The sequence below is a fragment of the Perognathus longimembris genome, chromosome 5, assembly GCF_023159225.1.
Source record: "Perognathus longimembris pacificus isolate PPM17 chromosome 5, ASM2315922v1, whole genome shotgun sequence".
Lineage (NCBI taxonomy): Eukaryota > Metazoa > Chordata > Mammalia > Rodentia > Heteromyidae > Perognathus > Perognathus longimembris.
The window spans coordinates 4,211,500-4,225,588 of NC_063165.1; the positions used below are offsets into that span (position 1 = coordinate 4,211,500).

At 52.9% G+C, this 14,089-nt stretch overlaps 1 protein-coding gene across 2 annotated transcripts in view; it reads left to right on the forward strand.

The window, feature by feature from the left end:
• Erg (ETS transcription factor ERG) overlaps positions 1-14,089 on the forward strand; it is a 77,202-nt gene that overhangs the window by 56,936 nt on the left and 6,177 nt on the right. Inside the window, exons 4-9 of one of the 2 annotated variants that reach the window (XM_048346226.1) lie at positions 4,117-4,320; positions 5,060-5,140; positions 6,927-6,998; positions 11,902-11,970; positions 12,903-12,959; positions 13,391-13,438. In XM_048346226.1, the coding sequence (XP_048202183.1) occupies positions 4,117-4,320; positions 5,060-5,140; positions 6,927-6,998; positions 11,902-11,970; positions 12,903-12,959; positions 13,391-13,438 (531 nt within the window). The remainder of the gene's footprint in view (positions 1-4,116; positions 4,321-5,059; positions 5,141-6,926; positions 6,999-11,901; positions 11,971-12,902; positions 12,960-13,390; positions 13,439-14,089) is intronic. The other variant, XM_048346227.1, reaches the window with a different exon arrangement.

The following is a 14,089-nucleotide window of genomic DNA, read 5'->3' on the forward strand; positions in this document are numbered from 1 at the left end:
CCAGAATTTAAAATATCAGTGCCTACAGACTTCATTCCCTCCTCTAGGTGCCAAAAATGTAGAAGACAAAAGTAAAACAGTACTTGTAATGCTGGCTACCTATGAGACTGAGCTCTGAGGACAGCGGTTCAAAGCCACCCAGGCAGGAAAGCTGGTGAGACTCTTATCTCCAGCTTAACCACCAAAAAGTTGGAAGTGCAACTGTGGCTCAAGTGCTAGAGTGCCAGCCTTGAGTGCAAAAGCGAAGGGACAGTACCCAGGCCCCGAGTTCAAGCCCCAATACAGAAAACACAAAAAAACCAAGTAAGACAAAACAAAACAAAACAAAAGCAATAAAACAGAACCCAAACAGCAGCTGAGCCCCACTCATCGATTAAAACTTCCAAAGGTTCAGGAACAGCTTTTTCTTTGGTGTGACATTTTAATTTGTGGGGTGAAGCTGTGGCAAAGTCCTAGCCAGCTCTTTCCGTGGTACCCGCCTTGAAAACTTGAGTTCTGTCCTCATTAGGGGACCGGTTATGCCTTATTTCCTCAGGCTTAGAGAATCTCGGACGCAGAGCAGCCAGTGTGTTTTTACAAAGACTTCTGTGGGTCGGTGGTATGACTGAGGGGTATTTGCTTTTACGTTGCTTTACTGTAGTTTGGATGCTTTTCTTATAACTTAGGGTGCCTTTTCTGCCAGGAAGGCACTGTTTACTCAGGAGCAGTGACCCTCAGGACTTACCTCTCTCCCGCATTTGAATCCTGTCTCATCGTGTTCCTGTTCCTCTCTCAGTGGGGCTTTTGAGGTTGGATGGGGGGGGGGGCCTGTGGAAGGCCCCCGGCTTCAGGAAGGGCTCAGGCTGCCTGGCAGAGCCGTGCCCCTTCTGCTGGATTTCAGTATCTACTTAATATTTTCCTGGCAGCAGCGGGATCACTCGTGTCACAACACTGACTCATGGAAGCCTAAAGTATCTTTCACCCCCCCTTTCCTACTTGCTGTTTGAATCCTCTCCCCTGCCCCCCCCCACACACACGTTAAAGTGTGTGCCCTTGGGGCTGGGTGTGGTGGGTCACGCCTGTAATTCCTGGAAGGGTAGGTGGATCAAAGTCCAACGCTAGCCTGAGCAAAAGTGAGAGACCCTGTCAGAGAAACACGTGAAGTTAAAGAAGGGACTGAGACCACAGCTCTCGTGCACCACGGTGCGCGAGGCCCTCAGTTTAAATAAGTTAAGAAGTGCAGCTCTAGAAGTCTACGTGATGATATGCTTTGAATTGTTTTTTATAATTCCAACCGACCAAATAGAATTCATAACGCTCCTGGATAGCCACCGTGCCTTGGACATTCATCCAAAATACTAGTAAGAGGATCGCCTTTCCTTTTGGATCACTGGGTGTTACCATTTTGTTATGTACACAATGTGGAAGGTAAAGGCACAGATGTTCCCACAGCTGACGAGAGGGTGGAACACACAGCTTTCTGCTGGTGGTCTGGGATTCCTTTGACAGAGGCACCTGAAGGAGGAGGCTCTTTAAAACATGCATCAGCCTTTCATGCTCACAGGGAGCTGATCTGCTGACTAGCCGTTGATTTCATTTCAGCAGAGCTTGCAGCACGGCATGCATAGCTCTGCCGCCTTGCTTTTCTGCACCGTTATTGCTGGCAAGGGCTTCCGCATGCATTATTTCATGGGCTCTGTGAGTCCCCCCCCAGTTCCTTCAAGTACCCACAAAAATGAATAAGGCTGACTTGAGAAGTGAGCCTTTGCGTCCAGTGCATTCTGACTCCCCAGAAAGCTTTGTATTTTTTTTTTTTTTTGGATCAAGTTTTCTGTGCTTGGTGCAATGGAAGACATAGTTGTATGTGTTTGGGGTGGGGTGGGGGTTACTGGGGCTTGAACTCATGACCTTGCACTCTCCCTTAACATTCAACTTTAACTCGAGGTAGATGCTCTACCACCTGAGCCATACTTCCACTTCTATCTTCTTAATAAGACTCTCTGAGGTTTAATTGCCCAGGCAAGCAATTGTCTTCAGATCTCAGCCTCCTGAGTAGCTAGGATTATAGATGTGAGCCACTGGCGCCCGGTGAGACACTTTTTTTTATTCCTCCGTAATATCTAATGAAGTGCAGATTTCTTAGCCAAGACCGTCCTTGACCTGATGCCACTTTCATCTCCATCATCTCCATCATCCTCTTCCCTCCTCTCTCCTCCTTCCTCCCTCCTCCCTTGGGGCTGGGCCTCCATGGACCACCCCCCCCCCCCAAATGGTTTCAGATTCCTCCCTGGCATTAGCCACGAGTTATCACTCCGCTCTGAGCGTCTCCGCTGTGGTCACAACCAGCCCAGCCTCTTAGGAAAGTGGCGTAGGGTTCTGCGGGCTGGCAAGCCCGCTCTCCTGTGTCCTTCCACGAGCGCCCACAGCTAGAAGGCTCTCACCAGACCAAAGGCTGGTACCTTCACGTGGATTCCAACCTGAAGAACCGTGACAGAGGAAGTGTTGTCCTTTAGAAATTAAAAAGGGAAAGAAAAAAAACCCTCTCTTCATTCCCCAAGACAGCAGGTGGCATTTTGTCGTGTCTTCCCCAAACTTCTCTCTGTAGATATTTTCATCCGGTGCAGACTGCATTAATGTCACAGGAATACTTTTGAAGTTTTTCAATCTGATCTACATCGGACTCCTTTTCATATGAATAAACGTATACAAACAATGTAACAGTGGCTGAAATCCACAAGAATATTGCTACATGTCTCCGTACTCCACTCGTTCTCTTTTTGCTGGATAGTTAGGGTGTTTCCAGTGTTTTGCGTTTATGAACAATTCTGCAGGGAACATTCTTGAAAAGAACATCACGGCGCACATCCTGTATTACTTCCTTAGGAAGAATCTCTAGGTGCGGATTATTTAGTTATTATTTAATGTTTTCGGTGGTACTGGGGGTTGAACTTGGGGCCTTGTGCTCAGTGGGCAGGGGCTAATCCACCTCAGCCGTAATTTTAGTTCCTTCATGCTGTTGGTTGTTTTCAAGGCGGGGCCTTACTTTATGCCTCGGTTGGTCTGGGCTGTGATCCTCCTATTTGTGTTTCTCCATTTTGCTAGAGCGGAAAGTGCATGCCACCACCACATGCAGCCATTGGTTGAGATGGAGTCCTATGGCTTGTTTGTTCTTTTTCGCCCAGGCTGACTATCAACTGCGATCTTCCGGTCTCAGCCTCCCAAGTAACCAGGGTTACAGGCTTGGGCCACTTATGTGGACATGCTAACGTACATGCCTTGTTGTGGTAGTTGATTGAGTCTAAGTGCCACTATGGTATCCGGGTGCCTCTAACGCCTGTTAACTCAGCCTTCCTCGTAGCTGCAACCACCACTCCCAGCTAACCACGCACACTCTGAAAAGTATTCGAGAGATTTGGTTGGACTGTTCATCAGAAGGGCTGTAGTGATTAGTAGGCATACTGGCATTAATCGAGAATAGGCTTTGACCAGACACAGATGGGAACTGGCAGGGAACAGGCCCCCGGGACCTCGCCCATGACTTCTTAGAGGAAACGTGAGCGAGTCACAGTAGCCCTTCGCTCCTTGAGGGGAACCAGGGAACGCCCCAGAGACCACGCTTCTTTCTCGGCGAGCCGTCTTACAGTGTCCCTTCTCCATTTATCACGGAGCCAATGACTTTCAGGCAGGATGTTTATTCCTAATTCTGAGATTATCTGGTTCCACCCTTAAGAGAAGAAAATTCCCGTAATCCCAGCTATGCAGGAAGTAGAGGTGGGAGGGTGATGATTCCAAGCCGCACTGAGCCAAAGGGAGAGACTTGATCTGAGAGAGAGAGAGAGAGAGAGAGAGAGAGAGAGAGAGAGAGAGAGAGAGAGAGAGAGAGAGAGAGGAAGAAGGCTGACTCTCAGAAAGAAAATAAAGAAGTATTCCTGTGCAGTACTTTTTACAGAATGAACATTCCACACGCGACACAAACCCGTTGCACAACCACAGCAGGAATCCCGCACAACCTTCCCACGCGTTGGGGGGGGGGGGCGATTGGTTCTGAAGACACCCCGATGTGCCATTAAGGAGGGAGAGGCGGGGCAGGGCGGGCGGGGCGGGCGGGGCGGGCTCAGTGTCTCCCTTCCGTTCCAGACCCTACCCTGTGGAGCACAGACCACGTGCGGCAGTGGCTAGAGTGGGCCGTGAAGGAGTACGGCCTTCCGGACGTGGACGTCTTGCTGTTCCAGAACATCGACGGCAAGGAGCTGTGCAAGATGACCAAGGATGACTTCCAGAGGCTCACGCCCAGCTACAACGCCGACATCCTCCTCTCCCACCTCCACTACCTCAGAGAGAGTAAGCCGCCCCCCCCGCCCCCCCACCCCCACCCCCGTCCCCTTGGCCGGGCTGCTCCCTGGAGTTCCTGCCCCTGTGGCTGATGACCTGGGGGTCCCGGGCATCCTCCCTCCCTCCCTCCGGTGCGGGGGACCTGCAGGATGAACGGCAGGACGACTGCACCCCATGACACGGGCAGCACCGGTCGCCCCGGTGCTCCGCTGCCCCCCGCAGGGCGTGCCTGGGACTGCGGGGTAGGGAGGTGTAGAGAAAGGGAGCTCTGTCTGCTCCCACACTCCCTAGTCTCTGTAGGGCCCCCCCCAAAGGTGGAACAGGAAACTCCTACCCACCCGATGGGGACTACAGGCTTTATCCGTCCCTCAAGCCGCACCAGCCCTACTACACCCCCTGTCGGGTCCCCCCTGAGCTGGAGGAAAGGGAGGGTTGTCACTTCCTCTCCGGAGGGGTGGGGACGGAGGGGTGTACCAGAGAAGGCGCTGCAAGCTCTCCAGCGGTGACAAGGGTCCAGCAAGGCCGGGGGACAGGGGGTGCGATCTGTTCCGGGTTTTCACGTGCTGACACCCAGGGCAGCGGTGTAGGTTTGTCAGGAGGTGGCGCTGTCAGGTTGGGATTGGGGTGTGGTCCTTTCTCCCCTTTCCTTTTCTTTCTTCTCCTTTTTTTTTTTTTTCCTTTTAAGAAAGGTAATCCTCTTTCTTTCTTTTTTTTTCATCTTGATGTTGCCTTTTGTTTTGTTTTGTAGCTCCTCTTCCACATTTGACTTCTGATGATGTTGATAAGGCCTTACAAAACTCTCCGCGGTTAATGCATGCTAGAAACACAGGTAATGCGGGCCCTGCCCAGCCCCCCCGGGGTGAGTGTAGGGTTCTGTCTGTCTGTCTGTCTGTCTGCAGGTGCACGCGCGAAGGTAAAACTCGGGGACCACGTAGGGCATCCGAAGGCAGAGGTGGAAAGAAGGCGGATGGGTTGTTGAGGCTCAAGGAAGTCAAGCCCTTTAGTATCTGAGCGTTTCCTGTCCCCCTCCCCCATCCTCCCCCATCCATCAAAGGATTTCCTTTAACCCGAAGACGTGCAGAATTAGCTACCACTTCTGCTCACCTTGGCTGGGTTTCAACCTCTTGCTATTACTGTCCATCCCAATACAATGGCTTGAGAGGCTTAAAAACAATCTAGTATAAAGAGAGGGGCCCTCAGCAGCCCCCCATTTCTTGTTTGTTTTTGTCTCCGCTTTTGTTCCTACGACGGGCTAGATTGAATTTATTTTTTTCCTTTCTGATGCTCCCTTTAGGGCATGGGATTTCATTTAATCTGGCGCACACTTGAGGTATCGGGCGCGGGCGCGGGGAGGTGGGGACTGTGCTCGTGAGCTTCTGTCCTGGACAAACTCCTCCTGCGATGTGGGAGAACGTGGAATTCGTGTCTAACCCAGTGCCTACCTTCTGGTCCGTGGCCACCGGTCTTCGTGTCTGTCAGTCTCATGCCCGAGCCTGGCCCCAGCCTAACAGCGCCGCTTGGCCCTCACTAACCTCCCCTACCCCCTCACTTTTCTGGGGTCCTGGGTGGCGCGGAGTGCCCTGTGGATGGCTGTGTTCTTGGTTCGCATCCACCTCCACTTCCCTTTGACTCCCGATGGAGGAGGGGCCAAAGCGCGGGACGGCCTCAGAGAGAGGCAGCTCTGCTCTAGATAGCTACCTTGTATTCTGAAATGGACAATAGGACCGACTCTTGGGGTGAGGACTACAGTCACGGGGGAGGGGGGAGGGGTTTATCTTGGTCTCTTGTATTCAAAACCTGGTGCTTTTGCATAATATCGAAACGTGCTCTGAGCCAGTCGGCTCCCCTTTGCAACCTTTTCTTTGCACGCATCACCCGAGCCACAACAATCTTGGAGCCAGAAATAACAATTAAAGCCAAGTGATCTCTCCCTCTGAGGAAACACCTTTGAGCTACGCAAACTTTCTGATCATTTCCCCCTTACTTAGACATTCTTTTAACAGTGCATGGGCATTTCAAGAAAGGTCTGAGTGCATTCATTTTAGCAGCGTCGAGACATAGACGCAATCAAAGAGCAGGACAGCAGAGTCCAGGGGGACCTAAGAAAGGGAGGCTGCTCGCTGACAGCACAAGCATTGGGAGAGAGAAAGCAACCAGGCGTTTTCACAGAGATGTGGATTGATTTTTAATAAAATCCATATAGCGCTTGGCAAAATATGTGTAATTCTTTGGTACTGCCTTCCAAGAGTTCTTTAAAATGTTTTATGGATTTTGTACAATTGCAAAGAAAAAAAAAAAGAAAAAAGCGCCACGGAAAAATGTTAATAAAATAAGATCCCTAGGAGGATGCAAACGGAGCTCCAGCAAGACGCTGTGAAATCAGAAATGCAAAGTATTTTATAACACACACACACACACACACACAGAGGAGCCTCCTGTCCACTGTCTGTGACCGGGGCGTTTGTGCTTCTCCCCTGGGGGGCGTAGGTGGCTTTGTGGAGGTCATCCCTGTCCCAGGGCAGGGTAGATTTGGCACGGATACTGAGATTTGACAACCACCAAAGGGAACAACCCCAAAGACCCTCACATGTTTTGTCTTTCCTTTTTGTCTGCAGGGGGTGCAGCCTTTATTTTCCCAAATACTTCAGTATATCCTGAAGCTACGCAAAGAGTTACAACTAGGCCAGGTATGCGACACCCCCCTCCCCCACCCCGCGTGGCTTCACCCGGGGACATTCCGGATGATGGCTGCCCATCCGCAACCTCAGTCCCGTGAGACCAGGAGCAGACCCCGGATCCGAAAGGGGTCCCGGGGGCCTGGCCGTCTCTGTTGGCTCAGAAAGCAAATTCGGCCCAAGTGCTTCATCAGAGACGGCACAAAAGGTGTCTGAGCTTCCGAGTTAGGTGCTCTGGGGGACAGATGGGAAAAGGAGGCCTGAGGCAGGAAACCCATCCCCTTCTAAGTGTGTGGCAGGGCCGAGGTTCAATCAGTCGTTTCTCCCAACGGCGGCACCAAGCCGGAGAAGCAGGGGTTCCCAGCTTGTCAGGAGAAGGCAAGGTTTCAGAGCACACACAGCCCCAAAGGATCTACCTGGAGTCATGCTTTGTGCCTTTCTGGGTAATACAATCAAGTAATTAATTTGCATGGCGTTCGTGCACGAATAAATGTTTATGCTGGGTCCAGAAGTGCCCACCACCCCCCAGGCTGGGCTCTGGGAGTAGAAAGATGAACGAAGCAGACTCCCAGACGTCGCTGTCTGCGAGCTGGGGGGCTCGTGGGTGCAGCTCAGCCCCATCGCTCGCGGCGTGACGCCTCTGGTCTCGCGGTGACCGGGCCGTGAGCTTTAGCCGGGGGGTTCTAGATGATGCAGCGGAGCCGCCTAGAGCCAGAGACGGGCGTGGAGTTGTGTCGCAGCCTCGTGACTCGAGTCGATGGCAAACTAGAGGGCGTGGGTGTGGGAAGGGACAGGGGAGCCTCCCAAGTGAAGGCTGTGCCCCAGAGGAGGGGGGACGTCCGTCAGGGGTGCGGCGTCTCAGGGAGGACCCTTCAGACGGAGGGAGAGCCCTCCTCCCCCACCCCACGGACGACAGCCGCGGGCCCCAGCTTCTCTGCCCTCTGCCCCGGCCTCCCTCCACCCGGCCGCCCCTCCTCAAGCTCTGTCACCTGTGCAGGTGCCCCACAAGGCTCAGACGAGCCCGGGGGGGGGGGGAGGGGGGACTCTGGGCTTCGCACTTCCTCCCAACGCCGGGAGCCCGGAGTTGCAGAGTGGGGATCGCAAGGTTTCGGGGGACCCTTCTTCCCTCCAGCCCTGTCGCTGCTGCTGTGACTTCTGACTGCGTTTTTTCTTTAACCCAAGAAACTGTCTTCTTTGTTCCCCAGAGGCCTGTCCCCCTCCTCCTCCTCCTCCTCCTCCTCCTCCTCCTCCTCCTCCTCCTCCTCCTCCTCCTCCTCCTCCTCCTCGCTCGCCCCAGTAGTTTTCCACATTTTCCCCATCTCAAACACACCTGCCTGTGGTACCAGCCCTGCGTGGAAATAACCCCCCCTCTGACAGCAGCGTGAGCCCACAGACACCTCCTTGGCATTCCGTGGCTGCAGGGCCGCTGTTTTACAAGCCTTCCTTTGTTTCTCGGGGGGTTACGGTGATGACTTTCAGGAGCCGTTTCTCCATGTTCCCCGTAAACACCTCCCTCCCTCCGGGAATTGCGCCTTGGGAAGCCAGACCTCCTGGAGGTCTCGGGGGGCAAAGCGGAGAGAGGCAGGTGGCACAGTCTTGGGAGCCAGTGTGTGGCCTGGTGGAGCCCCAGCTGCCCGGCCTCTGAGAGCCGGAGGGAGGCAGCTCGATCCCTGGCCCACGCGGGATGCTGGTCCCTCGACCCGGGCTCCCTCCATCCCCACGATGCCGGCCTAGTGTGATGTGGCTGGGGACCTTAAGGCGATTGAAGGGAGGGGGGCTTTGGCTGCTCCATTGAAGCTATCTTCTGCGGGGGTTACTCCTCCAGGGGGACCCCACGGGAGCGGGGAGGGAGACCCCAGAGCCGACTCGCAGTAAACAGTGGCGCGGACCATGCAGAAGGATCGAGAAGGAGGGAGGAAAGAACGGGCAGCTTGGTGGCCCTGCACGCCGGTGGCAGGCAGGCAGGCGGGATGTTATCCTGCTTCTCTGACGCATCGAAGCGTCCGGGAAGGTGGGGTGGGAGGAGCTTCCCCCCAGAATCAGAAACCGACCTCAAACCCCAGCTCCCGGGAGCCCGCGGAGGCTGGGGCGGCCACCCCGGTTACTATGGGGGACAACTGGCTTCATGAAGTTCAGTTTTACAGTACAGTGTTCTACAGAGGAAACAATCCGGGTGCAATCCCCCAAAGCCGGCCCTTTCGAGGCGCAGGAAGTTCAGCGGCACTTCCCAAGGTCGCGTCCTGCGGGAGGGGCTGGCAGCCCCCCCGGGCTCGGGATCCGCAGCTGATGAGGAAGCATCGGCGGGGAATGCCGTAAAGGAAAACGGAGCCTGCTTATCGTCCACCGCCGCGTGTTCACGCACGGGCATCAGGGTTCTGGCAAACATCTCCCCAACACGTGGCTGCGGGTTAGACTCCCATTTGGAGTTGTTTAGGTCCCCCCCGCATTTCCAAAGGAGAGTGGGACACACTGATCTACCCCAGGACAGGTTTTCTGAATAGAATACACCAAAAAAAACATGGTGGTAGGCTGAGTTGGGTGTTGGATTCCCCCCCCCCCCCCCAGTCCCATTTTCCCTGTGATATGTGTTGTAATTCAAGAGAGATTCAGGCAACCGTGTGGTAGTTCCATTCGTGTACTTAGACCTCAGGAAGGAACACGCTAGAGTGCTGAGGCAGGTTGAAGACTTGTACGGGAAAGGTCTGGATGGAACATCGGAAGTCACTGTAAGGATGTAGGCTGTGAGAGGAGCGATTGTCAGAGCCGGGTTTCTCAGGCTTCGGAGAGGACTCAGCACCTCAGATTTGCTGTTTTAACTGCCTCTGCCTCTCTGGGTGCAGGATAGAAGTTTGCCTTGCTAACAAACTCCTAGATCTTGCTGAGGATGCCGGCTCACAGACTGTACTTTGAGAAGTGGGGACCCAGGACATCCTTCTGTAGTATTCTGCTCTTCCCGGTGGTAAAGAGAAGCCTTTGCTGGTGTGTCTCTCTGCTCCTGAATTAGGCTACATGTGGTTAAGAGAGCCTTGCTAGAAGATTCTTATTCCTAAGGCAATCCTCATACTGAATTTCTGCTTAACAATTTTTCCCTTAGAGGGGGTGGTGGTGGGGAGCAATTGGTGGAGAATCCATCTGCAGAATTCTCCCAGAGACTTGGGTTGAAATTCAGCTGTAAACGGATAGGGGCGCAGATTTAATGCCCACACATATGTAGTCCCAACTACAGAAAACCAGAGCTCTGAGAAGCCGGGGCGGGGAGGCCGCGGAGAGGGAGGAGGGGAGGGAGCTCTAGCAGAGCTGGAGTTCTCTAGAATTCTCTAAACCTTTCGAGGTCAGGGAGGGTAGGATTTCAAAGACCACCAGAGTCGCCACGCTCACAGCCAAACAGACCAAATAAATTAGGGCCATCCTGTGTTGAATTTCACATTGCATATCATTTCTATTCTCCTTGGGATATGGAAATAGAAGAGACACATATTCTAGAACATAAGACAGGCTCTTTGAAGACTGTCCCACCGAGTCGCTACAACCTAACCAAGGTCAGATGACTCGCTCAAAGAGAGGCTTTCGAATACGTGGCTTTAGAATACGCGCGCTTTGCCCTGCTCTCCTCGTGAGATTTGTGGGGGTATCTCTTGCTGTCTGGCATCTGGCCACCTGCACGGCACCTGACTGGCATTCATTTGTTCCCCAAATGACACTGATATTGAACCGAGACCCATCTATCCAAAAAGACACAGTTTTGAGGTGTCTTAGGTTGGCACGAAGACACGTATTTACGTGTGCGTGGTAAGAGCCGGCATAATCATACTGCTGGTATATAATGTTGAAAGAATCTGGAGCTCACTCAGAGCCATGGTCATCATGAATGGGACTAAGACTTCAGATGCAGAAGCATCTTGACTGACGTGTTCATACACAAAAGTGCCGCGGAGGTGCAAGGGATAAGCAATGTCGTGTAATAGATCCAGAAGAAGCCGTCCTAGTGTAAGCTTCACCCCCGAAGGTCACGGCTCCTGAGTCGCGTGGGTGATGCCTTTCCAGTCCCGGACTTCGTTCCCTGCAATTCCCTTTCAGAGAAATTCCAAATACACTTAGGAAAGGAGAACGAGCAGATGGTTGCCTAGAAACCTAAGTGGGGCTGTCAAGAGTGACCACATAAATGGATGAGCTTGTGAAGGGGAAATGAGGGGAACCAACGGTGAGAACCCACAAATAAGAGGAGAAGGCAGCGTTCATTTCCAAGGGCGAGAGAGGAGGGCAGGAGCCTGGAGGATGGTGGAGGAGGGGCAGGGGGCTGGAACCAACCTTAATCAGAAATTGGCTCACATGTCCAAGTCGTACACTCTGTTTTGGGTGGTTTGTTTTCTGATTCATGGTGATAATAAAGGGGTAGGTTTAGACCAGTCCCTGGCCAAGTTAATTGTAAAAAAATATATATGTATATATAAAATATATACATATTTTAATATGGGGGTATGCAAACTCTGGAGCATTCTGTTCATGGAGTTTTTCGATTAACAGAAGAGAGCATTGTGTGATGTACTTGCGTCGTGGTACTACAGCTTGAACTCAGGTCCTCGCGCTCGCTAGCTAGAACTCCTGCCACTTGACACACTGCCCTTGGCGGGAAAGAGAGAAATTTATGAGAACAAAACATAGCAAAGAGGACGCTGTAAAACGAAACCCGAATTGCCAGAAAAATGGAAGAGAGAACGTTATATCACCAAAATAGGCCAAATTATAGTCCATACATAGAATTCCAAGGCAGTGAATTGGCAGTTGACTATTTCTTCGGAATACTAGACTCTCCTATCAAATACGCATCCTCATACACACACATTTAAAACAAAACCAAAGCATCCATTAGAGAACGTCCAGCGTTGATTTTTTTTCTTTTTTGGTCTTGTTACAGATTTACCTTATGAACCGCCCAGGAGATCAGCCTGGACCAGCCACGGCCTCCCCACCCCTCAGTCCAAAGGTACTGAGCCAGACCCACGGATCTGGGTGCCACGCAGAGCTGGGGCCGGGGCGGGAAATAGTTTGTGTAGCCAATCTGTGACCGTTCACCATGTGAACACCACCCGATGATCCGCACTCTCGTGACAAAGAGGATTCCACGAGAGGCAGGGATTGGGGGGGGGGGGGCGGTCATTAGAGGCCGGCCCAGGCAACCGTGAAGCCTTGAGACGCCATCTCGAGTCAGCCACGTGCCCGGGCGGGGCGGTGTGCCCCGTTATCCTGCTTCACGGGCAGGACGGCAGTTGGGTCCGGTAGCAGGTGCCCGCCGGCCCCTGGGACGCAGGGACTGGAAGGGAGGATGAGCCCCGCCCGGGCCCAGCCTACAGTCAGCGCCTACCTTGAAAAGAACGGGGGGATGTGGCCCAGGAGGCGGGGCGTCCCCAGGCAAGTACAGCAGGGCCGAGTTGGAATCCCCTGAGGGGGGAGCCTTTGAGGTTCCCACACAGCTGGACACGTCTCGTGGGATGCCGGAGTGCAGAGAAAATGATGAATGAGTCCCTTCATTCGGGCTTTGCTTGTATTTGGCTGTGTTTTACTGCCCTGGCGGCTTCTCTTTATGTATTTTATACTATGGTTCGTTTTATTCCGTGGCATAAGCCATCTCAAATTCTTTTTCTTCAAACATAGTTTTTTTTAGAAGTCAGGGAGTATAAATATTTTCTTAAAAAATAATGGAACGCATACTCCATTATGCTATCATATTAAGATGTGGATTCGTCGGGAGGGAGCGGTCTTCCACACCCTCAGGTGCTTCTGTGGTGAGTGTGTGACTCACGTTAACACCTGAAGTCACTTAGGGAGTGCTTAGAGTGCGTCATCAACCACGGCCGAGGCCAGTGGCTGTCCAGATGGGAGTCACTGCTAACCGTCTTATCATCTTCGGATTTTCAGCTGCTCAGCCATCTCCTTCCACAGTGCCCAAAACCGAAGACCAGCGGCCCCAGCTAGGTAGGTTTCCGTGACCAGCGTGGACGGGCTCTGCGGGGGGGGGGGGGGGGAATCTCTAAGATGAACTGAGCATCGTGTTTTTTCTTCTTTATGATAATCCTTCGTGACCCACGTGCTCTTTTCCTGGGGTTTTCCCTGCCACGTGCTCCCGTGCTAGCTGCTGCGGAGTCCCGGGGACACGGTATTCTGGACAAGGTGTGCAGCCTGGTCCTAGGGGCTAGGCCGCCCTGTTGGTTTCCTGGGTTGGAAGGAGCTCTGGGCTAGGTGTCAGCAATCCGAGGGACCCAAGCCTCCCACGGGAGGCTCTGAGGTTCTGCGGGAACCAGGAAGGTAGAGGTGGTGGCTCTCCCTTCAGCAAAGAAATCTGAAGTCACCTCTGCCCCGCCCCGCCTCTGTCTTCAGAGCGTAACCTCTTTTCTGTTTGCTTGTAGATCCTTACCAGATCCTGGGACCGACCAGTAGCCGCCTCGCGAATCCAGGTAAGCTAGCGAGCTTGTTCTTACACAGCTGCCGTCTGGGCGGTGGCTTTTGGATAGGTCACTTTGCCTCGGGACATACATCCTTCAAGGGAAGTTTTATTTAGTTTCTGGTTTCACTGGGTTGTCGTAGTCAAAAAACAACAACAAAACAAGGATGATCGGATTGTCTGTGAAGACTTTAGCTTCGGCAAAGAGCGTCCGTCATGGGTTTCTAGGGCTGCCGTTCATACCTCGCAGCTGGAAGTCTCTGAGTCGAGGGTCATGGCACTGGTCTCGATGGGTCCCTTCTCAGTGCTCTCTCTCTGTCTCTCTGTCTCTCTGTCTCTGTCTGTCTGTCTGTCTCTCTCTCTCTCTGTCTCTGTCTCTGTCTGTCTGTCTGTCTGTCTCTCTCTCTCTCTCTCTGTCTCTGTCTCTGTCTGTCTGTCTCTCTCTCTCTCTGGCTTCTAGATGACTGGCATCTCCTACTTCCCTGGTTCTCCTTCCATCACTCTTCTCTCTATGTACATGTGCCCTCTGTCTGAAGGATGCCAGTCTCATCAGAATAGGGCCCAGCCTAGTGACATCACTTTAGCTGCTTTATTATTTTTTTTCCAGTTCGGAGGTCCAAACTCCGGGCCTGGGCACTGTCCTAAGCTCTTTTGCTCAAGGCTA